Source organism: Budorcas taxicolor, chromosome 3 (assembly GCF_023091745.1).
Source record: "Budorcas taxicolor isolate Tak-1 chromosome 3, Takin1.1, whole genome shotgun sequence".
In the NCBI taxonomy this organism is placed as follows: Eukaryota; Metazoa; Chordata; class Mammalia; order Artiodactyla; family Bovidae; genus Budorcas; species Budorcas taxicolor.
The window spans coordinates 75,078,379-75,105,743 of record NC_068912.1 but is presented as its reverse complement, the minus strand read 5'-3'; the positions used below and the strand labels follow the sequence as shown (position 1 = coordinate 75,105,743).

The 27,365-nt window shown below is 36.4% G+C and overlaps 1 protein-coding gene across 1 annotated transcript in view; it reads left to right on the top strand.

Annotated features, from left to right (window-relative positions):
• Positions 1-27,365, top strand: part of LRRC7 (leucine rich repeat containing 7) — a 492,466-nt gene that overhangs the window by 442,795 nt on the left and 22,306 nt on the right. Inside the window, exon 24 of the mRNA XM_052637059.1 lies at positions 11,963-12,055. Within this exon, the coding sequence (XP_052493019.1) occupies positions 11,963-12,055 (93 nt within the window). The remainder of the gene's footprint in view (positions 1-11,962; positions 12,056-27,365) is intronic.

Sequence of the window (27,365 nt, the reverse complement as noted above, 5' to 3'; positions counted from 1 at the left end):
TCGCATGAGGTGGCCAAAGTATTGGAATTTCAGCTTCAACATCAGTCCTTCCAATGAACACCCAGGACTGATCTCCTTTAGGATGGACTGGTTGGATCTCCTTGCAGTCCAAGGGACTCTCAAGAGTCTTCTCCAACACCACAGTTCAAAACCATCAATTCTTCTGCACTCAGCTTTATTTATAATCCAACTCTCACATCCATACATGACTAATGGAAAAACCATAGCCTTGACTAGACGGACCTTTGTTGGCAAAGTAACGTCTCTGCTTTTTATATGCTATCTGGGTTGGTCATAACTTTCCTTCCAAGGAGGAAGCATCTTTTAATTTCATGACTGTAATAACCATCTGGAGTGATTTTTGGAGCCCCCCAAAATAAAGTCAGCCACTATTTCCACTGTTTCCCTATCTATTTGCCATGAAGTGATGGGACCGGATGCCATGATCTTCGTTTTCTGAATGTCGAGCTTTAAGCCAACTTTTTCACTCTCCTCTTTCACTTTCATCAAGAGGCTCTTTAGTTCTTCTTCACTTTCTGCCATAAGGGTGGTGTCATCTGCATATCTGAGGTTATTGATATTTCTCCTGGCAATCTTGATTCCAGCTTCTGCTTCCTCCAGCCCAGCGTTTCTCATGATGTACTCTGCATATAAGTTAAATAAGCAGGGTGACAATATACAGCCTTGGCGTACTCCTTTTCCTATTTGGAACCAGTCTGTTATTCCATGTCCAGTTCTAACTGTTGCTTCCTGACCTGCATACAGGTTTCTCAAGAGGCAGGTCAGGTGCTCTGGTATTCCCATATCTTTCAGAATTTTCCACAGTTTTTTGTGATCCACACAATCAAAGGCTTTGGCATACGCAACAAAGCAGAAATAGATGTTTTTCTGGAACCCTCTTGCTTTTTCAATGATCCAGCAGATGTTGGCAATTTGACCTCTGGTTCCTCTGCCTTTTCTAAAACCAGCTTGAACATCTGGAAGTTCATGGTTCACGTACTGCTTAAGCCTGGCTTGGAGAATTTTGAGCATTACTTTACTAGCATGTGAGATGAGTGCAATTGTGCAGTAGTTTGAGCATTCTTTGGCATTGCGTTTCTTTGGGATTGGAATGAAAACTGACCTTTTCCAGTCCTGTGGCCACTGCTGAGTTTTCCAAATTTGCTGGCCTATTGAGTGCAGCACTTTCACAGCATCATCTTTCAGGATTTGAAATAGCTCAACTGGAATTCCATCACCTCCACTAGCTTTGTTCATAGTGATGCTTCCTAAGGCCCACTTGACTTCACATTCCGGGATGTCTGGCTCTAGGTGAGTGATCACATCATCGTGATTATCTGGGTCATGAAGATCTTTTTTGTACAGTTCTATGTATTCTCGCCACCTCTTCTTAATATCTTCTGCTTCTGTTAATCCCTACCATTTCTGTCCTTTATTGAGACCATCTTTGCATGAAATGTCCCCTTGGTATCTCTAATTTTCTTGAAGAGATCTCTAGTCGTTCCCATTCTATTGTTTTCCTCTATTTCTTTGCATTGATTGCTGAGGATGGCTTTCTTATCTCTCCTTGCTATTCTTTGGAACTCTGCATTCAGTTGGGTATATCTTTCCTTTTCTCCTTTGCTTTTCGCTTCGCTTCTTTTCACAGCTATTTGTACGGCCTCCTCAGACAGCCATTTTGCTTTTTTGCATTTCTTTTTCTTGGGGGTGGTCTTGATTCCTGTCTCCTGTACAATGTCATGAACATCCATCCATAATTCATCAGGCACTCTGTTTATCAGATCTAGTCCCTTAACTCTATTTCTCACTTCCACTGTGTAATCATAAAGGATTTGATTTAGGTCATACCTGAATGGTCTAATGGTTTTCTCCACTTTCTTCAGTTTCAGTCTGAATTTGGCAATAAGGAGTTCATGATCTGAGCCACAGTCAGCTCCCGGTCTTGTTTTTGCTGACTGTATAGAGCTTCTCCATCTTTGGCTGCAAAGAATATAATCAGTCTGATTTCAGTGTTGACTATTTGGTGATGTCCATGTGTAGAGTCTTCTCTTGTGTTGTTGGAAGAGGGTTTTTGCTATGACCAGTGCATTCTCTAGGCAGAACTCTATTAGCCTTTTCCCTGTTTCAATCTGTACTCCAAGGTCAAATTTGCCTGTTACTTTATGTAGATGGAATAGACACTGACTGGAACTCACATGAACATGTCCAATGCTTTAAAAAGCAAAAATACTCAACAAATGGAAGATTTTATTATCAACAAAAATTTACCTCTGTATCCCTTAGTGTGGCCTAAAGAACTAATGAGTTTCTAATATGATTAAAGTGAGTTCCATATACCCCTGAAAATACATAATAAATTCTACCACCAATGATATTGAATGGATTTAAATGAATGTCATTTGTAGCTAGCCAGCACACTTAACTTTTTTTAACCTTAAAGAAGCACTTAGTAAACTTTGATTTTCCTCCTGAATGATGAAACTATCTCAACGTTCAAACTACCCATCACAATAACACAAGGCAAAATATCTAAGAATTCTAATTTAATACACTTATTTTTACATATTCATTTTTCATAGAAATTAAGTAGAAAGTCTGTTTTCAACTCTATAATTAACATAAAATATATGAAAGTGATTTTTAAAGCATAAAGTACTGTCCAGATTCAAGGTATTCGTTTTTATAAACTAGAAACCTGATGTGTAATAATGGATATCTTTTTTAACAAATTACCTTCAACAAACTCGTGTGCATGTCACTTGAAGTTCATTATCAGGGAACTCTACTTAGAAAAGGGATTATACAAATGACCCAATTTTGCTCATTTTTATGGCTGAGTAATAAATATTCCATTGTGTATATGTAACACATCTTTATCCATTCCTCTGTTGATAGATATTTAAGTTGGAATCTATAAGAATGATATAGATGACCTTATTTGCAAAGAAGAAATAGAGACACAGAGGTAGAGAATAAATAAATAGATATCAAGAGGGCAAAGAAAGATGGAAGGAATTGGGAGATTGGAATTGATACATATATACTATTGATGCTATGTATAAAATAAAGAGCTAATGAGAACAACTCTGGAGCACAGGGAACTCTATTTAATGCATTGTGATGATCTGAATGGGAAGGAAATCCCAAAGGAAAGGGATATATGTATATGCATGGCTGATCCACTTTGCAGAACAGTAGAAACTACACAACATAGTAAAGCAATTATTTCAACAAACAATAATTTTAAAAAAGAAAAAATAAGGGATTATAATGCATAAACTATTTTGATTATTAACAAATATAATAAAGAATCATAGAATTGTATTAAACAGTGAGTTGAAGAAAACCAGAGAGTGAAGACTTGACTCCTTCCCATTCCACATGAAAATTCTTAGCCATCATATCCATTTTCTCAGCTCCTTCCTTTGTTTCCCAGTTCAAGTGACTATTTACCTTATCCTCTTCTTCTCAGTAAAATAATACTTTATATCAGTTTTTCTCAACCTCAGCTGTACTTTAGAATCTTCTCAACTTTTTTATTGAAGTATAGTTGATTAACAATATTATTTTAGTCTCAGGTATACAGCATAGTGATTCAGTATTTTTGCAGATTATATTTCATTATAAATTATTGTAAGATATTGGCTATGATTTCCCATACTATATAATATATCCTTGTTGTTTATTTATTTTATAAATAATGGTTTGTTTCTATTAATCCCATACCCTTAATTTATTTTTACCCCTTCCCCTCTTCCGTTTGGTAACCACATGTTTGTTTTCTATGTCTATGAGTCTATTTCTGTGTTGCATATATATTCATTTGTATTATTTTTTAGATTCCGCATGTCAGTGATGTCCTACAGTATTTGTCTATCTCACTTATTTCATTTAGCATAATGCCCTCTAAGCCCATTCATTTTGTTGTAAATGTAAAATTCTATCCTTTTATATGGCCTTTTATATTGTGTGTATATATATTACATCCTCTTTATTCATTTGTCTGTTGATGGGCACTTGGGTCTTTTCCAAGTCTTGGATATGGTAAATAGTGCTTCTGTGAAGATAGCGGTTCATGCGTCTTTCTGAATTAGTGTTTTCATTTTTCCTGGATATAGGCCCCGGAGTGGAATTGCTAGTTCTAGTTCTAGGCTTCCCTGGTGGCTCGGATGATAAAAGAATCTGCCATGCTGGAAACCTGGGTTTGATCCCTGGATTGGGAAGATTCTCTGGAGAAGGGAATAGCAGCCCACTCCAGTATTCTTGCCTGGAGAATACCATGGACAGAGGAACCTGGTGGACTACAGTCCATGGGGTCACAAAGAAGGAGGGAGGTTGTTCAGGAGCTTTGAAAAACACTAATGTCCGGGCCTCATTCCCAAAGAAACTGATTTCATTAGTCTGAATGTGAGCTGAGTGATAGGAATTTTTGAAACTCCGCAGGTGATTCTATTGTGTAGCTAAGGCTGAGAAGTGATATTTGAGATATTCTACAGCTCAACAATTTACCAACTGAATAACGTATTGTTATTAACACTATTTAGAAGCATACACAATTCATACATAACTTGTTGAATATTTTTAAAAGAAACTGAAATAAACGTTTTCTCTTTTGCAAATGTATAAGTGAAGTAAGTAAGTGTTAGTCACACAGTTATGTCCGACTATTTGCGATCCCATGGACTATAACCTGCCAGGCTCCTCTGTCCATGGAATTCTCCAGGCAAGAATACTGGCGTGGGTTGCATTTCCTTCCAAGGCAAAGCATATTTGTATATGTAGAATACATAGACTCCAAAGCATAAATAGGAAGGAAAAACAGCTTGATGCTTCAAATGTTTCAAAATCCTTTCATATATTAACTGATTTCATCTAACCAATAATGTGATGGATAGAGCAGTTCCTGTTTTATTGACTAGAAGCCTAAGATTTGAAGAAGCAGAACTAGAATTAAAATCCAATTTCATGAGTGTACCACATTATAAGCTACAGCCTGCTGCACTATGGCCAAACACAGGGGTCAAGAGTAAGCTCACACTGGAAGAATAAAAATATAAAAAATACACTCTAGAGTTTCTGTCTGCCCCAGACAAGAAAGAGGACATACCCACTAATGAACCTAATACATCAGGATGGCCAGAGCCGCAGAGCTGTCTCCTACCAGGAGTATACATTCAAACTAAAGTTTGTGCCTGAAAGAGGACTTGTAACATTACATTAGAATTACATTAGAATAAGCTCGATGAGTTATACAAAGCAGTTCCCATCCATCATATTCAAGGACAAAAAAAAATAAAGCTCGGAAACCCTCCCTGAAGGAGATGCTGTAGTGTACCCCAGAAGAAATCATTTTTAATACTTAATAATATGTGGAGCATATAATAAGTCATGAAGCAATTGGCTAAGACATGATTTCAGACATTTCTTTAGATACTCTGATCAGTTGCCTGAAGGGCTCACAGGGTTTCCAGTTGAGGCTTTCATCTATCGGGACCAAGTGAAGAAAAACCATTATTCTGAATGCTTAATAGTTTAATATAAGAAGAAAAACTTGGAAATATTTTGGGGTTTTATTTATGAATTTTTAAATTAAAAGGCAATAATTTAATAAAAGTTATAGAAAACAGATATTAAGATGGTTTTAATGTATATTATTTACTAAAATGATTTCAGGGACATCCCATACCTCATCCTGCTCCACTTAAAATACAGCTATTAATTCATATTTTCCTCATAGAATTTTATTCTTCAGTAACCTTAGTACTGCAATTCTGAAATTACAAATCATAGTGCAACACAAATAATGTCTAACTCATCACAACAAATTCTACAAATTGACTTATGAATTTTATGCAGTTTTTATAGACAGTGGCATTCAGTAAACACTGTAGTAGGAATCAGAAGGCCTCTCTCAGTGTTCCACTAAATATATGTATGGTCTTGGTTTCCTTAAGGGTAAAATGAAGGAAATGAAGTGAATAACCTTTTAAATTCATTTACATACTAAAAAAATTGAGTCTCTGTTTTCTAGAAACATATAGAGTTGGCAGTTTTTTTCCTGAAAAATCTAGAAAATGCTACTAGAAGGACTGTATTCATCAATTTCTCTTTTTAAAAAAAATCATTTTATTTATTTACTGTTTTTGGCTGTGCTGGGTCTTCACTGCTGCGCGGGTTTTTCTCTGTTGTGATGAGCAGAGACTACTCTCTAGTCGCAGTGCGCAGGTTTCTCATTGCAGTGGTTTCTCCTGTTGCAGAGCACAGGCTTCAGTAGTGGCTGCCCGTGGGCTCAGCAGCTGTGGTTCCTGGGCTCGAGAGCAGGAGCTCAATAGTTGTGGTGCCCTGGCTTAATTTCTCTGAGACATGCAATATCCTCCCAGATCAGGGGTCAATGTCTCCTGAACTGGCAGTTGGATTCTTTACCCCTGAGCCACCAGGAAAGCCCCTATTCATCAATCTTTCTATTAGGATGTTTCTTCAAAGATTTAATGAGCAATTTAGTTGGACTTGCATCTCTAATTCACAACAGAAAAAAATATATGAAAATAGAAGGATCAAAAGTAGTAACTGTTCTTAAATATTTATATATTTTATAATTGTTATATTTTTGAGCCTATTACCTAGGCTTCTTAGAAATTCTGGAAATGCAGAGTTTTATGTAGATTTTATATAATTGTATAGAATTATTTATCACACAAGCCCTGTTATATAATAACCCATAACACGAGGTACTAAAAGTAAAAGTAGCAGCAAATTTAATTTCAACCACAAAACATTCTCTCTACCTCTGTCAAGTCCCATAGTCAGATCCCCATCATCATCTCTCAGCATGTGGCTTGACCTCTTTCTTTAAATTTTCTTCACTTGGCTATCACTATTCTGCTTGTTTTCCTCTTTCCACACTAGCCTTTCCTTTTTTTTTTTTCCATTAAGATGTTTCACTCAAGAGTGGATTCTCTGAGCCAGATTTCTTTGTTCTTGTTTGGGGGTATAGTTGCTTTACAATGTTTCTTTTGACCATGCTAAGTTAAAGAATTCCTTGTAGCTCAGTCAGTAAAGAAACTGCCTGCAATGCAGAAGACCTGGGTTTGATTCCTGGGTCAGGAAGAGCCCCTGGAAAAGGAAATGGCAACCCACTCTAGTATGCTTGCTTGAAGAATCCCATGGATAAAGGAGCCCCAGCAGGCTACAGTCCCTGGGGTCACAAGAGTCAGACACGACTTAACAACTAAACCACCAAGGACAGAAGAGCCTGGTGGCCTACAGTCCATGGGATTGAAAAAGAGTCAGACACGACTTAACTGACAACTAATCAACAAGTTTCAGAAGTTCACTGGGCATTCAGATTGAGATATCAACAAGTGGGTAATTGAATATAAACATCTGAAGTACAGAGGAGAGGCCAGGGCTAGAGATGAATAAATTTTGGAGTCATCCATCCTGGAGCCGAATGAAACCATATAGGTGTGTGTTGTTTTTCAGTCACTCAGTTGTGTCTGACTCTTTGCAACCCCATGGACTGCAGCACTCCAGGCTTCCCTATTCTTCACTATCTCCCAGAGTTTGCTCACTCATCCATCCAGTCGATGATGCCATCCAAGTGTGTATGGATACAAAAGAGAAGAGGGTCAAAGTCTGAGCACTGACTCACTCTATCATTTAAAGGTCATGAACAGAAGAAGAGCCAATAAAGAAATCAAGAAAGAATGGTTAGTTTGTGCTGTACAGTGAAGGGACTAGCCACTCTTTTTTTTATTTCTTTATTGGTAGAAAAATAGCTCAAGAGCTTCAGACCCTCTCAGACTTAAAACGAGCAAGATAGAGCAAGATTCTCTTTTCTGAAAATCCCAATAGGCTTCTCATTTCTCCTATTTGATCAGGTTACCTGCCCAACCTATAATAAATGATATTTTTAGGGGATACAGTGCTTTGTTTTAGGTCTAGATAACATGATTCACTGAAAGCATAGAGGCTAAGAATAATGAAGTGGGTGGTTTTCAAAGAGAATTGGAGATGATAGCTGCCAGACAAAGAATGAATGGCTCTTGAGCAGAAAACACAGCAGGTATCCACTGAAAGCTTCATAAATACACACTGCTAGGAAAGGGAATGGTCTCTAGAACAAAGCACAGTAAGCAAGCTAACTACAGCATCACCAGGTATCTTTCTATAATGCAACTCTCTGATCCTGAATTACACCTCACATACATCCAGGCATGTGCATGTACACACACATGTTGTTCATATAGATAAACACACTAGGTGCAACAATTTCCTTTATTCTTGTTACCAGGTTTTAGAGCACTGCAAGACCAAATCAGGTCACTGAATTCCAGAGATTATAGATTATGATTCACAGAGCCTCACTTAACAATCCATTTTGTCACAGGCTTCTCCAAGTTATGACCCAGTATTTTAGTTGGAACAAGATCAATATAAACCAGAATTATCAAGTAGTCAAATGATAGAAGCAGACTCCACAAGAGGCAAATGCACCATTTATTGCCAAACTGTTGCCAGTATCTTCAGTCAGAAATTTCACTCATTGATATCAGTAACTTGATAGAAAATAGAAAAGCTGATTTTCACTAAATAAGCTATATTAGCCTCCTAGATCTGACCTTTTGCTAGAACACGGCATTTCCTCTCGGCTAAACTTCTTTACTTTCAGACTGCTTCTTGACGTATTCTCGGCTCTTACATTTCATGGCCCCTTTGGGCCTTAGCAGACAGGTGGAACTCCTTAAATGTGAGATGCGTACTGTCTCTGACATGCTTAATGGGACACAACAGCCGCACACAACCTATTAACCATAGCACAGCATGCCCAAGAGGAGTCTAGCTTCAGATCAGAATGTATGGCTGTTTGTCACATTTATAAAACCACAGTGGCATCTTTATTATTTCTATTATTTAAAAAATGTATTGAAGCAGTTCTTCATATACCTGGCACATATGAAATTTGTTTTCCTTAGAGTTTTAGTTCCTTCCAGATTGACACTATAAAATAGATAGAGTCACTACAGGAGAATAGCTGAAAAGTGTTCTCAGCAGTTTACTTTGTAAGTAAAATCTGTTACATATGTTTCCTTTCAGTTTTTATAGTGGTCTGGAGAAAGCCGGAAGTGTGCATACCTTCCACATATTGCATTGTAAAATATAAAATTTTCACATTAGAAAAATATAACCCCAATTTTAAATAATTTAATTGGAAATACACAGAAATACTGGGAAATATAAAGGTAAAATATTTAAGTTATGTTTCGTTCCTTTCTTCTCATTTTCTAATTAGTGACAAATAACAAAAAAGGACTACTAAGTGAAATGGTATGTTGAATAAATCTAAAATATTCCTTCAAGCTACATCAAGCTGTTATATGTTCATGTTGATAAGACAGTGAGCCATTTAAATACAAAACTATTCAAAATCGTAGTTTCTACCACCATTTGAAAACTAGTTTTAACAAATCTAGATCAACTAAAGGAAAGTTTTAATTAAACCTATCTTTAAAATAAAACATAGAGTACTTATGATAATTGCAGTTACTCATCATTTAGAAACTGTTCATTAATGACTTCACCATAAAAATCACATTAGTGGATAGTTTTTTGTTCTTGTGCTGCAAGTGAACTGCATATAATAGTTAACCATTGTATTTACTGTTAAAGAATATGACAGTGAATTAAGGATAATCTCATTAAATGGCCAGTTCCCATTTAATGAGACATGATGGGAACAAATTGATCCAGTTCCCATCAACTCACAATATATGCTAATTAAGTCAGGAATAGGACTCAAGTTTGCCTTGAACTGTCTAAGAGGTAAGGATTAAATGTACCTTAAAAATAAAGAGGTAGAGAACATTTTGGGCATTTGCATTTGCCTGTAAGCAAATTAACAGGCTAAGAAGTGTTGCTGGAGAAAACATTAAGCTGATGTTTCAAATCATCTTAAAGAACATTTCCAGTATGATGGAGGCTGTGGTTCAATAGCTAAGTCGTGTCCTACTCTTTCGCAACGCCATGGACTGTAGCCCGCCAGACTCCTCAGTCCATGGGATCTCCCAGGCAAGAATACTGGAGTGGGTTGCCATTTCCTTCTCCAGGGGATCTTCCCAAGCCAGGAATCGAACCTGAGTCACCTGCATTGCAGGCAGTCTCCTGCACTGAAGGCAGATTCTTCACCACTGAGCCACCAGGGAAGCCCTTCCAGTATGTATTTATATAAATACAAAATATATTCTAATGTATTTTTAAATTTTTTTTAACTCTTTTTTAACCTTTTGCCTGCTAATCTCTGGTAATACTTGGTTCATCCTAGTTTCAGTCCTTGTTCAGTAGATTAAAGTTATAAAAGTTTTTTTCCCGTTATGTAATCAAATTATATGCTACCTCTGGGGTTCCCAAGTCTTTCAGTCATCTGGGGTCACCCTGTCCCACTTCAAATGGAAAACTAGCATTTTCTCACAGACCCCCACACACATCCTCAGCTCTGAATCATCAAGAATTCCTAGGTTTTTTATAGTTCCTCTGGGGCAGTGGTCCTCAATCTTTTTGCTACCAGGAACCGGTTTTGTGGAAGGCAGTTTTTCCATAGACAGGGTGAAGGGAGGACAAGATGACTTAAGAATGATTTAAGCACATTACTTTTATTGTGCTCCTTATTTCCATTATTATTAATCAGTTACACCTCAGATCATCAAGCATTAGATCCTGGAGGTTGGGGACCCTTGCCCTAGCTCAATGTTGGCACTGATGTTCCTTCCACTGAATTCTTGATCTGCATCTTTGCATCAACTTTTATATGGCTGTTACCTTTTCTACCTCCTTACCCCAAGCTGGACCTACTTCTAATGCCATCATTTCATTGGAAAGCATAGGGCTCTGATGTTTAACAGATCTCATTTATGATTTGGGGCTTCGGGAGGTAACAGAGCACAGAATACTAGAATATTAGCCTTCACAGTCCTAAATATTTACTGACTCTTCTCTATCACAAACAATTCCTCCATATTTTTTATCTCTTTCTTTTTTCAGTCTTTTCCTCTTTCCTTTAAGACCTGTTAACTGTCACTTCAGGAGCTGCTGCCAAAACCCTGAACTGTTTCAGAGTCTTCCTTTTCTCTTTTCTTTCGCCTTCACTCAAACTGTGGCTAAAACTTCACCCCTTTCTCAAATTAAAGCCTCTGCTGTATCTAAACAATAGAATTATCTACCCAGGAGATGAATTGTTCTATTCTCTGAGAAAACAATAGCAACTAATTTAAATTAGGTAGCCATCTTTTCCCTCACTCTACATTTGCAAAATTTCTTTCACTTAGTCACACAGCTCTTTCTAATTAGTCAGAATATATGTGCATTTAAAGTAGATAATTAAAATAATGCAATTGTTATTGCTAAAAGATTTTCAAGTTTTACAAACTGCTAATCAAAATTTAGTCCTGCACATGGTAATGAATGAATACTTACTCATGTCTGCTTGCTCAGGTAATTTTAAGTTAATTCCTATCATAGTTGATGCCTATAGAAACACTGTTGCTGAAGCTGAAACTCCAATACTTTGGCCACCTGATGTGAAGAGCCAGCTCCCTGGAAAAGACCCTGATGCTGGGAAAGATTGAAGGCAAAAGGAGAAGGGGACAACAGAGGATGAGATGGTTAGACAGCATCACTAACACAATGGACATGAATTTGAGCAAACTCCAAGAGATAGTGGAGGACAGAAGAGCCTGATGTGCTGCAGTTCACTGGCCCACAGAGTCAGACATGACTTAGCAACTGAACATCACCACCAGAGAAATACTATTTTGTCAGAGTTTATACTGTCTTTTGTGTACCAAGTTAACATAGGCTAACCCTGAGAACTTAAGTGAAATGTGAATCTTTTCTAGTAGGATACAATTATTTGAAGATATTTAGCTTTACATGTATTTGATTACTTTTTTTATCTTTTTTTACATAGTTTTGTGTAAGAATAGAAAAGAATCCTGGCCTTGGATTTAGTATCAGTGGTGGAATTAGTGGACAAGGAAATCCATTTAAACCTTCTGACAAGGTAAGAAGTGAATTCCTTATTGACAATTTTAATTAGTAAAACACTGTACTGTGGCAAAAAAATATTTTTAAAATTTTGTGATTTTACTGTGCTTTGATAAGCTAGCTAACTATGAAACCAGTTAGAAACTTTCTCAGCAAGGGGAAAAAGAATTGACTGCAGTGATTGACAAATCCTACAAATAAGAAGAAATAAATTTAAGCATACTTTTTGAAAAGGAAGTTCTTTGTTTTTTACTTTTTGTTTTGTTCACCATTGTATATATCTGTAAAGGAAGCTACACAGGTAATTTTTAACAATTTGTTTCCAAAAGTTGTAAATCACTTATTTGAGAAGATGTTTTCTCTTAGTAACAGAATGAATAAATACTGATTCAACACCAGGGCCAGTTAATTGACATCTTTATATTTAATCCATCATATTTGTAAAGTATTTCACTGATTGGATTGTAGAACTAAAAGCCCAGAGAAAAGAGATATCCTGTGAGAACATCAGTTGGCCATGGCAGAGGGATCGGGTCCTCCTCTCATGGTTACCCCTGTGTGCCAAACCATGGGTAAAGGTTCACCTCCTCCCCCAACTCTAACCTCAACCATTGCTGGATATCCACCATGCTGCTCATGCTCACAATTGGCCTATCTGATCCCACTGAAGAACACTTGCCTTTTTTATTAAAAAAGTGTACCCTGGGCTGCATAATCTGCCCTCTGCCATCAGTGTTTTAATACTCTCAGCTTCTAAACAATTAGTAATTATAATTTGATGGTAATTGAAACTGTCTGCTTTTGACCTCATCAAATTTAACTGCATTAAGCAACATCATAAAACTTTGGGTGAGGAAGAAAGACGGAAATTACATATAAGTAAAACCTCCACAAGCTCTTGACTTACTTCTGAGTCACATGTTGGTGTAGACCTTTTCAATGTGCCGCTGTTATAAAGGTAACCCACATACCAGTTTCTGATCAAAAAACCTAGTTCTGAAAAAACTTGTATGCCCCTACTCTGGAGATTTCCAAAGCCTTTAATCCCTTATTTTCCTCACTTCTTCCCACTCTTTTTGTCTCCTACTATCCATTATGCCCTTCTTCTTTTTCTTTTTGGAGAAGAAGAAAGGAAGAGTTTAGACCAAGAGGAAGAATTATTCTTACTGTACATATTATATTAGGATGGAAGGGAAAGAAATCCCCAGTGTCCATAAATAAGAATTTCTTTGATTAAGTAATTGGAACAGGTATTCCCATATAAGGAATGTGTATCAAGCAGCCCTATATAAAAGGGGAATTCCAGTTTAAAATGTTTGTGTATAAATAACTGCTGCATTTCCTTTTTGAAATGATGTTGAAGATAATTATTGATTTCGTAGAATTTAAATATTTGTGGCTTAGTAGGACCAAGTGTTTACTGAATTTTAATAAGTTGTTAATGTCTTAAGACAAAAAGCATGAAAATGCAAAATCACCAGAAACATATGATATTTTTAAAAGCCTCAAATCATTGTCTGATTCTTCTTGGCCCCTCTTTTTCTCTCTGGTTTTACATCTCCTCCATAAGCTCTTTCAGTGAAAAGTTAACCACCTTATCATTCATAAGACAGTTTAAATTCAAAATTCGTTTTCCTCTCCTTTCTCACCAGCGTGTACACTTTTCCACCATATTTTTGGAAAGCACAGGGTACTAGATATTTTTCAATTAAGGATGAACAAATTACTAAGTAGTCAAAATGTCAGAATGCTGTTACTTTTTTGCTTTTATTTTTAGCTGAAGGGGACAGTAGATGTGAGGCTTTCAAATCATTGCCTATGATTCTTCCTCTATGAGGAAATATGAACACTTTATAACTATTCATTTAATTTCTCATTTGTAATATGTTAATGACTCTAGTGAGACTGAATTATTTCTATGATCTTATATAATCTATCCATTGAAAGATTTCCTCTCAAAAGCATTTTCTTTGCCTGATTACTTTCTAAAACATTTAAAATCTGAAAAGTCTCCATTACTGCAAATTGATCAGGTTAATTAAAAATTAATTAATTTTCATTTCTTCTGTAGTTCCAAATCTACAGAAGATTCTCAGATTGCTTTTAATTTATTGACCACATCAATCATATGGTAAATCCTCAGTAAAAAGTGTTGAGGGGATCTAAAGACACTAGCTCTGGACAAAAGAGTTTAATCCTCTCACAAGGAAAGGGATTACTCTCAAAAAAATCCAGTTGCATTTCTTTATCCCCCATGCTCCGTTCCTATAGTGGTTGCATAAAATTTAGTGTACAACCCAGTGCCTAAAACCTAAAAGTATCAAACAGCAAGAAAACGAGAATCAAGCTTAAAAATACTCTTCTTGAGAGGTTCCAGTGGTTAGTACTTGGCATTTTCACTGCTGTGGCCCTGGGTTCAATTTCTGGGCAGGAAAATAAGATCGCACAAGCCATGTGGCACAGACAAAATAAAATACTCTTCTCTCCAATGTTAAAGAACAAGTTTCATCATAAATAGGTTAATTTTCAGCTGTGAGGAGAGGTGAGGAGAACCAAATTCAACCGATGTTTTAATTCAGCAGATAGTAACTGGATCAGAGGTTAATGCTTTCTTTATAAGGAGTTCTAGTAAAGTTAGGAAAAAGCTTAAACTTTAATATAATATATACCCTCTTCCAGTAAGAGCTTCCTTCGTGTCTCAAAGATAAAGAAAACACCTGCTAATGCAGGAGACATAAGAGATGTGGGTTTAATCCCTGGGTCGGGAAGGTCCCCTGGAGAAGGAAATGGCAACCCACTCCAGTTTTCTTGCCTGGAAAAGTCCGTGGACAGAGGAGCCCTGTAGGCTACAGTCCATGCAGTCACAAAGTGTCGGACACAACTTAGCAACTGAAAAACAGCTCTTTTAATAAACAGGTCATGGATTTAAAATGGTCTTTCAAGCACACTGTATAATTTTACTTACTATTTATGAATGTTCAAGTGTTTGTTTTATAATGTCACTCAAAATTCTAAGTATCCAAGATATCTGAACGTCTTAGAGTCATTGAAGACTTTCTGTACTAAAGCAGCCAATGGAATTGTTCCAGTCTCTTTATTACAATTGCTGGGAACCACTGCTTCAGCCAAATGACAGTGGCCAAAGTGAAATAGCATCCCAACCGATTACGTGGTATACAGCCAGGTAGGAAAAGCATGAAGTAGTCATCCCAAAGGGCTGAGAGGATGGAGCTGAGGCAAAAGTGAGTTGTGTTGTTCAGTCTATCAGAAGTTCCAATTTAGATTCTGTTCCAATTTAGATATTGCAGAAAAACTCTTGCTACAGCTCAAAAGTTAACTGAGGTTTTAGAGAGAATTGAGGATCAAGGCAGATACGAAGACTGTACCGGATTGTATCAGACTTTGAGAGCTGAGAACAGCATCTGGTCTTGCAAATGTAACTCCTCTCAAAGACCTCAGGGTAGTCTGAATCAACTATGGTCTCCTTGGATTAAACGGATGGAGCATGATTAGTCCTACAGTTCATGTCATTGTCAGAACAGTGGTGAACAGAACAACTACTCACAGTTGAACAACCCAACTCACTCATCATGGAGTTCATTATTTTAAGTTCACTGCCAGGTGAAAGCTGTTTTTACATACTTGAAAAGAGAAAACTGTAGAAAACCAGATAAAAATGACCTTATGTAATGCTTGCCTTTGCCCTCTCAGTGAAGTGGATGGAGCCATTATCTGATTTATTATTATAAAGGAACATTGCTATCAAGATGGCAAGATACTCCACAGAGATAAAAGATTTTGATGTAACAAATCTGATAATAATAATAAAACTATATAGACTTTTATTGAGTATCTATAATGTGTTAGTCAATATATTTGGCTCTTTAAATACATGAACTGATCTGATCTTCATAACAACTTATGTTAGTTGAATACTATCATTCCTCATTTTGTGGAATGGCCCAGAGGGGTTAATTAAGTTGCCCAGGGCCATTTAGCTGATCTGTGGCAGACAAGATTGGAACCAGATTGATCTGATTCCAAATCCTTTTCTCTTAATAAGCCCTGTGATGCACACCTCTATCTGCAAATACCACTTAGCAGAACATGTGACAAATTTATACCTTGTAGAGTTGAGACTAATATAATAATCTAATATTGAAGGTGTTACAGAACACTCTAATTAGTTATAGCCTAGATGTTTGCTTCAACAAATCCTCAAAAGTCAGCATATTTTCTCTATTGAACTTAGATAATTAGAAGCGTGTGTACAGCATACAGTACACATTGGATTGCTAAGCATTTGTATAACTTCTGGACTAAGGTATTATTACAGTGGAGATTGTGCCAATGGAGCAAACCACAATAATCTTTCCCTATTTAAGTGTTCATAAAATAATAACTCATGATTGTAAAATTTAAGATACCAATACAGTTTCCATGAAATGTTGTTGGGAAGAGATTGGATTAATGAATGATTGATATGTTGTGTGACTTCATAAGGCAGCCCAAGACTCTGAAAATAAATAAATTTTTAATGTTGTATTCACATAGCTCCTCATTAAAGAACTGATATCCCTTCTTGCTTCATTTGCGAAGGATGGCCTAAGAAGCTTCTGGATTTTAAAGATATTAAAGGAGATGACAGCCCCTTTCTCTATATGCTGTAAAAGTATAGCACTGAATAATTCCATGAACAATTACCGAGAAACAGGACCAAATGGAAGCTACATTATGCATAACCTCAAATTACATGATAGCAGGAACTACACATACTAGGATATTGAGATCAAAGAATCACTCATTCTCCACAGTTTTATCATAAACACTTATGCTCAGCAGATGCCGGAGACCTTACTTATATTTCCATGAATTTGGACAATCTGCATGTAGACAGAAGTGATAGAAGAAACAATTCATGTTCTTTCTTAAATGCCTTAATTTGCCCACGGTTTAGGTAAAATCCCAAGCCAAAGAAGAATATCAGAGGCATGTCAACTGTAGGATTCTATAATCACCAATAAACGCGAAAGGTTCTGGAATTTCAGAATAAATTACTGTGCTTAATTGTACATAAATTTTAAAAGATCAATTCCAGATGCCAAACAGCCTGCAGCCAGATGTAGGTCCCTCCTATTTACACACCACCTTCCACCCCTAGAAAAAAAGTTGTACGGAGATGGGCATTACAGCAAATAGAAGTTTTTTTTTTAATTAAGAAGAGAAGAAAAGTTAGTTGGGCAAATCCAAAGCATTTCTTTGATACCTTTATTGGAGATAATAATACTCAGAGGCATGCTTGGCAGTAGCAAGTTCGGAAACATACAAGAAAAATTTTTCAGGTTTGTTCAGTCTCATGACACTGTTGGATCACAAACAAAAAGTTGCAAAGATCTGTTCTCGACTTATGAAAAAAGTACATATCATAAACCTATTTACTTCATGTATTCTCCATGGATATAAAAATCAAGAATATCAAACACATTTATCTAGAACTCCACACAGCATATGATTTATATTTACTACATAAATATTAAACTACATGCAATATTTCCTTAATTTTTTATAACTCCTAAGGACAATTTATTTTATATATTTCTAAATTAATTTTATAATATAACTTATATGTCTGTTCCATCCTTAATTCTACTTTGAGTGCTTATATAATACAAAGGAATGTGGAGAACCTATTAATTATGTGAAAATAACAAGAAAGAAATAGATAAAATATAAATAGATAAAGAAATAGATAAAATATAAATATGTGTACCTTTTATATAAAGCTGAATTTTTAAAAACAAATAACAAGCATAAATTATTGTACTACTTGATTATCCCAGCTGCATCTTAGTCACATTGGAGTTTGAGGTTTAGAATACCAGTTGGTTGTTTAAGGACATTAAAAGCAAGGATTTTTTTTAATAAAAATGCATTTTTGCCTATTTTGTTCTTTGTCTTATATGTTGAAAAGACCCTAAATCTATTCAGAAATATTAATAGAAATGCAATCTTCACAATCTCCTTTTAATAGGATTCTACAAGTATGATCACCTATATGAGGTCTTTTAAGAAGGCTCCAAGGCTTCTCTGGTGGCTCAGACAGTAAAGAATCTGTCTGCAATGCGGGAGACCTGAGTTTGATCCCTGGGTCAGGAAGATCCCCTGGGAGGAGGAAATGGCAACCCACTCTAGTATTCTTGCCTGGAGATTTCCATGGAGAGAGGAGTCTGGTGGGCTACTGGCCATGGAGTCTCAAAGAGGTGGACACAACTGGGTGACTAACACTCACTCAAGAAGTTGTGGCAGTGTCCTTTAGCCAATTCGATGATTTTATTATCAAGACATTATGTTAAAACCTATACAGTATTGTAAAGTAAAGTAAAAAAAAAGACATTATGTTATAAAAAAGAGATATAAGACTTCAGCTTGCAAAGGGATGTAATAAAACATAAAAACACAGACATGATTCTTTAAGAAAATATCATTCTATTTTACATATGAAAAAATAAGGTGATTTAAAAGAACCATTTCAAATAAGAACATTGATTGGGACATTTTAATTCAATGGTATATTTAGAAAAACACTTGAATTGAGATTGCTATCACTTTGTGATATTTTTTAACAATCAGTAAAATATTTTTCAGTAAAATTGAAGTCCAAGTACATAACCAGTTATATTAGTTGCTAGAGTTAAATGTTATCTATGTTTTGTCTGCTGCATAATGTCAGCTATTTAGCATGGAACAAAATATACTCACTAAGGAGACAGAAATGGTATGGGAAAGGACTTGAAACTTTTTAAGTTTGTTTCAATTTTTGGAGAAACATCAGAGACTTTTCAATCAAAATATGAAAACACTTAAAATTAGTTCATAAATAATATCTTATGTAATAACTAATAAGAATTAACAGGTCCATCAATTAGAGAAAGCTTATTACTGAGGGTTCAAAAGATCTTTGAGAAATGTGTGAAATCTTTCATATCCCATCTATAAATATACACCACAAGCTGTAAATGGTATTCCAGGGACTCCCATAGTATTTCTAATTTCTGCTTGAAGATATTATAACTAACTAGAATCTTGAAAATATTATGAAGTCAGATTAATAGAAATAAAAACAAAGTAAAAAGTAATCTTCCATGTCTCTTCCTGTAGCAATATTGTTTAACTTTTAAAAATTTACCCATCTAACATTTGAGATGTATCTCAATAGCATGTATTTAATAACAGTATTATCCATGTTTCCTCCAATCCACCCCCAAAGTTGCTATATGCATGGGAGCCTGATACTGGCTTCCAAAGAATCTGCTGCTACTGCTAAGTCGCTTCAGTCGTGTCCGACTCTGTGTGACCCCATAGATGGCAGCCCACTAGGCTCCCCCGTCCCTGGGATTCTCCAGGAAAGAACACAGGAGTGGGTTGCCATTGCCTTCTCCAATGCATGAAAGTGAAAAGTGAAGTCGCTCAGTCGTATCCGACCCTCAGCGACCCCATGGACTGCAGCCTACCAGGTTCCTCCATCCATGGGATTTTCCAGGCAAGAGTACTGGAGTGGGGTGCCATTGCCTTCTCCCTCCAAAGAATCACTAGTAAGCAAAATATAGAATCTGCATATACCTTCCAGGCAAGAAGATACTGCAGAACTTTAATTTTTGTAGTTTATATTTTTCTAAAATCAGATCCTCAAGATGAAGAACCAGAGATGGAGATTTTTGTGCAAGTTAATTGAAGAATTGCTGTTAGGTGAAATCTATATGAGAATGAGGGATGCAGTAGGGCAGGTGAAGAAACCAGGCAAAGATATGGATTTAGTGGAAATTTTAATTAAATTTTAAAAATTGAATTTAAAAAATAGGGTACCACGGAGTTGTCTCACCCTAAGGAAGGAAACAGCCTTTTGTATCCTGGTACCAGTCATTGAGGGCTTCATAAGTGGCTCAGTGGTAAAGAATCTGCCTGCCAATGCAAGAGATGTGGGTTTGATCCCTGGGTCGGGAAGATCCCTGGGTCGGGAAGATCCCTGGGTCGGGAGAAGGAAATGGCAACCCACTCCAGTGTTCTTGCCTGGGAAATCCTATGGACAGAGGAGCCTAGCAGGCTACCGTCCATGGGGTTGCAAAAGAGCCAAACACAACTTAGCGACTAAACAGTATCATCAGTCATTGACTACGTGGGAAGGAGCATGACCTACCCAGAATTTCTCAGTAAGGAAGCTCCAGGCTGAGGGTAATTTTCAAAAGAAGTGTTAGATGTGAGCTGTCAGCAGCATCTGCAGAGTGAAAGCACCAACCTGATCAAGGGAATCTGGGCAGGTCCCCAAAAATGTCCATTATACCATTATGAAAATAATGGGTGTTTTTCATCTTTCAAACTGAAAGTACTTTAGCACCAGTAATTCTGATATGCTTTCATCTATGAGAATTACTTCCCTAGAGCCTGAATGCTTTCAACCATGGCATCTGAGAGGGATTGCCAAAGCAACTGATACTTCAATATGGATCTTGAAATTTGTTGTGTTGTATTTTTTCAACAAGACCTATTAAACCTGCTTTTAAATCCTTGTAATTTTTCTGATTAATCTTAAAAAAAAAAAAAGACTGCTATATCCCAGGTTTATAGTCTTAGCCTCTCTAAGAGATAGTAATCACTAACTGAGCCAAATCTCTGTTCTTTGATAGCTAAAGAAAGTGGTTCACAAAATAATATTGATCACAAGGAGCAGGGAAATTTGGTGTGAGCACACTTAGGTGGAAAAAAAAAATCAGGTAGCAATAGCTACAATCAAAGAAATCTAAAACAACTAAAAAGAAAACCCAAGTAACTGCAAAACACTTTTACTGTGTCATTTTTCTCTTTCGGGTGTGTAAAGAAAATCATGAGAACACAAAGAGTTGATTCTTAAGTTCTGTAAGTTCCAACTTAAGTTTTCCCTAAGATCTTTTGAATGAGTTGAAAGAAAGCCATAAAGAGATGAGACTAGATTTCCAGACACCAAGTTAACCTGAAGGCCCCAGAACTCTGCTGGAAAGTTGGACTACAAGATCAGAATTTTTAGATTGTGTCATTTTAACATGTATATATATAAATACGTGTATAAATATATATATATACACACACATATGTAAGTATGTATATTTTCAAAATATATATATGGGGTTTGGGGGTCTATTGCTTTTGTTTTCTGGCTGTGGTGGGTCTTCATCACTACACACGGGCTTTTCTCTAGTTGCTGCAAGCGGGCGCTACTCTCTAGCTGCACTGCTCAGGATTCTCACTGCAGTAGCTTCTCTATGGCAGAGTACAGGCTCTAGGCATGTGGGCTTCAGTGGTTGCAATGCGTGGGCTCAGGAGTTGTGTCTCACAGGCTTAGTTGCTCTGCAGCATGTGGAATCTTCCCAGACCAGGAATCAAACCAGTGTCCCTTCCACTGAAAGGTGGATTCTTGACCACTGGACTACCAGAGAAGCCCCCAAAATATATAAATTGTTAATAAACCCACAGTTACATTAAGCAGTGAGCACGTAATAACAGTTTAGGATTACTGCATAAGGTACAAAATTACTAGTAAGATTTTATTTAATTGTCTATCATCTTTATAATATAATTAGCATAGCTATACATGGTCTTGCAGAGAAGGCGATGGCACCCCATTCCAGTACTCTTGCCTGGAAAATCCCATGGACAGAGGAGCCTGGTAGGCTGCGGTCCATGGGGTCATGAAGAGTCAAACATGACTGAGTGACTTCCCTTTCACTTTTCACTTTCATGCATTGGAGAAGGAAATGGCAACCCACTCCAGTGTTCTTGCCTGGAGGATCCCAGGGACGGGGGAGCCTGGTGGGCTGCCGTCTCTGGGGTCACACAGAGTCGGACATGACTGAAGTGAACTAGCAGCAGCAGCATACATGGTCTTAGTAACCAATTCGATTTTTAAATGTAAAGGAGTAGAAATTATGTCCCATATTTGAAACCTACTGGGTCAAACCCCATCACCATACACAAACCACATTCCAATAACAAGGCACTATCATTTAACCTCCAAGGACATTTATTAATAGAAAATAGGAAGCGTTGGACTATACATTAAAATGATTAAAGAGAATCATATCTTAAATTTGTGTTTCTCTTTGTTTATTGAGCTATACCAAGATTTATTTTTTATTGAGAGGAAAATCATATATTCATCCTGTCCTCTACTTTTTAAATATGGTTTCTACCTCGACTCTGAATGACTAATTTAGTAGGATACCTCCACTAAGGTACAAGATTTGCTTATTCCTATACTGCAAGAAAACCCTATAGTATGCTGGGTTTTGTATTACTTGCACACACCAGCTGGGAGCAGCTTCAGTTCTCTGAAGGTGTCCATCTCTGAGCCACAATGTGAGGGTCGCCAAAGAGACAAACAATTGAGAGCCACTTTCACTTAGGTATCTTCTGCTGATTGTGAACTAGGGCATTCTCAGGGCTTTTACTCTGGACAACATAGTCATCCTTTTAAATCATAATTAACTTAAAAATATACAACAAAATTCTAACCCGTAGGTTTAAACTTTGAATTTTTAAAAAGTAAACACATATTACTTACAGTCTTCAAACTTCACACATTTGTTATTTTTACATGATCTTTATTACCAGGATAACTTGAAATAAAAAGGCTCTTAAGCATTTGTTGTATATTTTTAAATGCTTTTTATCTTTCATGGTTTACATACTTTTTGCAAACCCGCTAAGCTTTTCCTGGAGAAGGAAATGGAAACCCACTCTAGTATTTTTGCCTGGAAAATTCCATGGACAGAGGAGCCTAGCAGGCTACAATCCATGGGGTTGCAGAGTCGGGCCCAACTGAGCACACACTGCCCAGTCAGTCTTCTCCTTTATATTAAAGTATCCAATTACATTTATCCAATTACAGTTGTGACTTGAGTTGTATCTTTCAGGAATGTTGAAGTTTTGTACATATTTTATAATTACTAAAACTGGTGTTTTCTTTCCACAAAAAATAATAAATACAATCATAATACAGTCTTAGTCTCAGATGTGTACAACTGCAGTCTTTTTACTTAACTTAAACCTCAGAAAAATTATACAGGTAATAAATGAAAACATTGTCACTATAAAAATTAAATAATATAGAAATATAGAGACTAAAAAGTAATTTTTTTTAAAAAAAGAAACTTCCTTTTCTCTCTACCTCATACTGCCAATGCAAAGCCATGGCTAAGAGCCACTTTGTCAGTCAGTGTATCAGAAATCCACAACTGTAGAGCCTCCGAGACATTTGTCACTGGCCTTTTGACCTCCTGGTTTCACTGCTGGCTCTAAGCAATACTCCAGCATGGTCTACTCTACATAAAGCCATATTTTATATAAAAGAATAATAGTTTGACTGAATGTAGCTCAAAAGAGAATAATTTTTCACTTTAGAAACCTTATTTTAGCGTAAGTGACAAAAAAGACTTCACTGAATTGTTCACTTCTCAATCCATTATTTTGAAATGGTATAGTGTCAAAAATTTGACAATTGAAGGGGCTTTGGGGAAGCTTGCAGGGATGATAATCAGAAAGCTGATTATTGATACTATTTTAGGAATAACTAAGAACGAGAATCCACAGCCACCTACAGTTACTCACTCTTGATTTTAATGGCTTCTACTGTTTTATGCTATATATTAAGCTGAGAAGAAAAGTGAGTAGGAGCTCTGATAGAATCAGTAAACTGTATGAAACTCAGCAACCAACTACTCACCGCAAGTTAAGGTCTCATATTAAATACAGGCTTTAAAGTTTAAAGAAATCATAAAAGAAAAGAAATGGAAAATATTTCACCTGTTTTTCCCAAATAGGCAAGAAATCTGGAAAAACAGTATGTAAAGGAGTGTGATCTCTTAAAAGAAAATATGAAAATCAAATGAAAGAAGATTCTTTTTTAAAGCTTAAGAATTTTACCAAGAAATAAACAGAAATAAAAAGATAGTTTAAGTCACAATAGAGAGACTCCCAGAGATTTTTAATTTTTAGGTAATAATTGGAATATTGTAACAATCAATTAAAGAAAAATTATGATTATAATTCCTATAGGAATACCTCCGGGATATTAAAGTTTGGTTCCAGACCACTGCAATAAAATGAATATTGCAATGAAGCAAGCCCCACAGATTTTTAGGTTTCTAAATACCTTTAAAAGTTACGTTTATACTACAATGTATTCTTTTACATTATAAAATGTAAAAATGTGGGGAAGGCAATGGCAACCCACTCCAGTACTATTGCCTGGAAAATCCCATGGAAGGAGGAGGCTGGAAGGCTGCAGTCCATGGGGTCGCAGAGAGTCAGACACGACTGAGCGACTTCCCTTTCACTTTTCACTTTCATGCATTGGAGAAGGAAATGGCAACCCACTCCAGTGTTCTTGCCTGGAGAATCCCAGGGACGGGGGAGCCTGGTGGGCTGCCATCTATGCGGTCGCACAGAGTCGGACACGACTGAAGTGACTTAGCAGCAGCAGTATTCTTTTAAGTGTGCAATAGCATTATGTCTAAAAATAATATAGATGCCTTAATTCAAAAATACTTTATTGCCAGGGGATTCCCTGGTGGCTCAGATGGTAAAAATACTTTTATTGCCTTTTTTCTATAGTGAGTGAAGAGACGGAGTGGGAGGTTGGAGTTAGCAGATGCAAGCTTTTATATATAGAATAGATAAACAAGGTCCTGCTGTATAGCACAGGGAACTATATTCAATATCTCATGATAAACCATAACGCAAAAGCATATTTTTAAAAAAGAGTGTATATATATATATAAATATATATAAACTGAATCACTTTGCTGTATGGTAGTAATTGACATAGCATTGTAAATCAACTGTACTTCAACCAAAAAATTTAAAAATATTGCTAAAAATGCTATTATCTAAGTCTTCAGTGAGTAACATCAATTATCACTGATCACAGACCACAAACAGCATAATAATATTGCAAGACTTACCAAAATGTGACACAGAAATATTGAAGTTAGCAGAGGCTGTTGGAAAAATGGCAGCAGCAGACTTGCTTGACAGAAAGTTGCCACAAACCTTCAATTTGTTAAAAAAAAAAAAAAACAAATGCAGTATCTGCAAAGTGCAGTAAAGTGAAGCACAGTAAAACAAGGTATGCCTATATAAAGTAGGCAAAGCCAAACATAATTTTAACTCTTATATTCAGATTCCCCAAAAGAAAATATTGCATGATAATCAGCATCAAACTATTAAAAAAATTCAGTTTTTTAGTAGCCAATTTGTTGTGTCTAACAGGAATCGCAGATAAAAGGAAATCAACTTTTGGGTTGCTTTTATCAAGTCATAAGGGCAGTATCTTGAAAACTGTATATCTATATACACTTTTCTTTTTGGCTACTAAATAAATCTTACAGTGACATAAAAGAATGATGCAAATGTATTTTTTTCTGTTAGGATTGCTCCATTATATTGTTACTAAGATATCTGTAATCACATAACCAGGTTCTATGGGCTTTAATAGTCTCCTGTTGCACCAATGGATTATTAATAAATATGTGATTTTTATGTTAATATTTCTTTATATAAAAGTTCATGAAAGAGAGTTTTGAATTTCTTTAAAATCTGTGGATAAGATTTTAATGACATTTTTAGAGGACTTTGGTCAGTTGTATAATTTGTAATCTCTGTCTTTTGAGGCTCAATTATTTTAGGTTTCTAAAGCAACTCTTCTTTCTGCTCATTTTTTATGGATTTCATATTCATTGTTGTGTCAGCTAGAGTTCAGTCATACATTGAAGCATCATGTTCAGCTGCCAATGCCCTCTTTCATCTTTTTTTCTTTCCTTTCCTTCCCTCTCGTCTCTTTCTCTCTCCTCTTCTTTAGTTTCTAATGATCCCTGGATAAATCTCTTCTCTTGCTGCATACAAAGTCTTCAATTGTTAAGCTAGAAAACTGTTCAGAGCTCAAGATTTGACTTTCAGCAATTAACCTTACCATTTTTTTTTCACACTTTTGACTCATAGAGTAAAACTATTGATAGCATCTTTATTCTTGATATGTCAAGTGGTCTAATAATCACAGGGATTAAGTAAACGCAGTCTACTGTGTATTTGTCATGCTGCGCCTTTGAGCCACATCATAGCTTAATATTAACATTGCCCAATTTATGAAAAAAAATATTTGCCAATATTTGACCCCCAAAAAAGTTACACCGTACAAGCTATTGAATCAATGGCTAAGTTTACTATTTCTATGAGTCATTTTTTTCCTCCAGAAACACTCTCTGAACTTTTATAGTTATATAAAACCAAAAAATATCATATTTTATAATATATAACTAATATGTTATAAATTATGCTTGCCATCATATGCAATTTTTATCTGATGTATGGCCTTCCTAGAAACCAATTTCTTAGCATCAGCTAGAGCCAAGTTTTTTTCAGAATTTTAAAGAAAAGTATATTTCACAAACTGATGTTGCAGTTCCCTTAAGACAAGTTCTATTTTGGTGTCTACGTTTACAATAGCTGAGACTGTCACAGTCATTCACCTTCATCATTAAACAGTCATATAAAGTTCCTTTCTCCTCTAAAGTTAGAATGTTAAATGTTTGCCTTGTAGACTCACTTCCTGAGTCCTTCAAGGTTTATGTCCAGTGGTGTGCAGGCTAGGTAACCAATAAGACAAGGTCAGATCGTAACACTATGAAAAACCTTCCATACCCATCTTTTTTTCAAAATTACTTGTGAAAAGCAAAACTTTTTAAAAGCCCATTATGGGTACTTTTGGAAAAACCATTTATAAACTTATATGAAAACTGGTTCAAAAACTGGGGTAGAAATATGAAATGGTTTTTTCATGCCTATTTGCAGCACATGGCCAACGCTCTCTGGATTAGCTTTGGTTCAAAACTGGGAGGGTTCCTCTGTGATCCCTGAGTCCACTGAATCTGTGTCTGTCTCAAACACACTTAGATATTGGTGTTTGATAGGAGAAAAGACTTCTTTGGGGAGGACTGAGATACTGTTGGAGAAGACAATGGCAACCCACTCCAGTGCTCTTGCCTGGAAAATCCCATGGATAGAGGGAGGAGCCTGGTGGGCTGCAGTCCATGGGGTCGCTAAGTCGGACACAACTGAGCGACTTCACTTTCACTTTCATGCACTGGAGAAGGAAATGGCAACCCACTCCAGTGTTCTTGCCTGGAGAATCCCAGGGACGGGGGAGCCTGGTGGGCTGCCATCTATGCGGTCGCATAGAGTTGGACATGACTGAAGTGACTTAGCAGCAGCAGCAGCAGCAGCGATACTGTTGCTCTGCT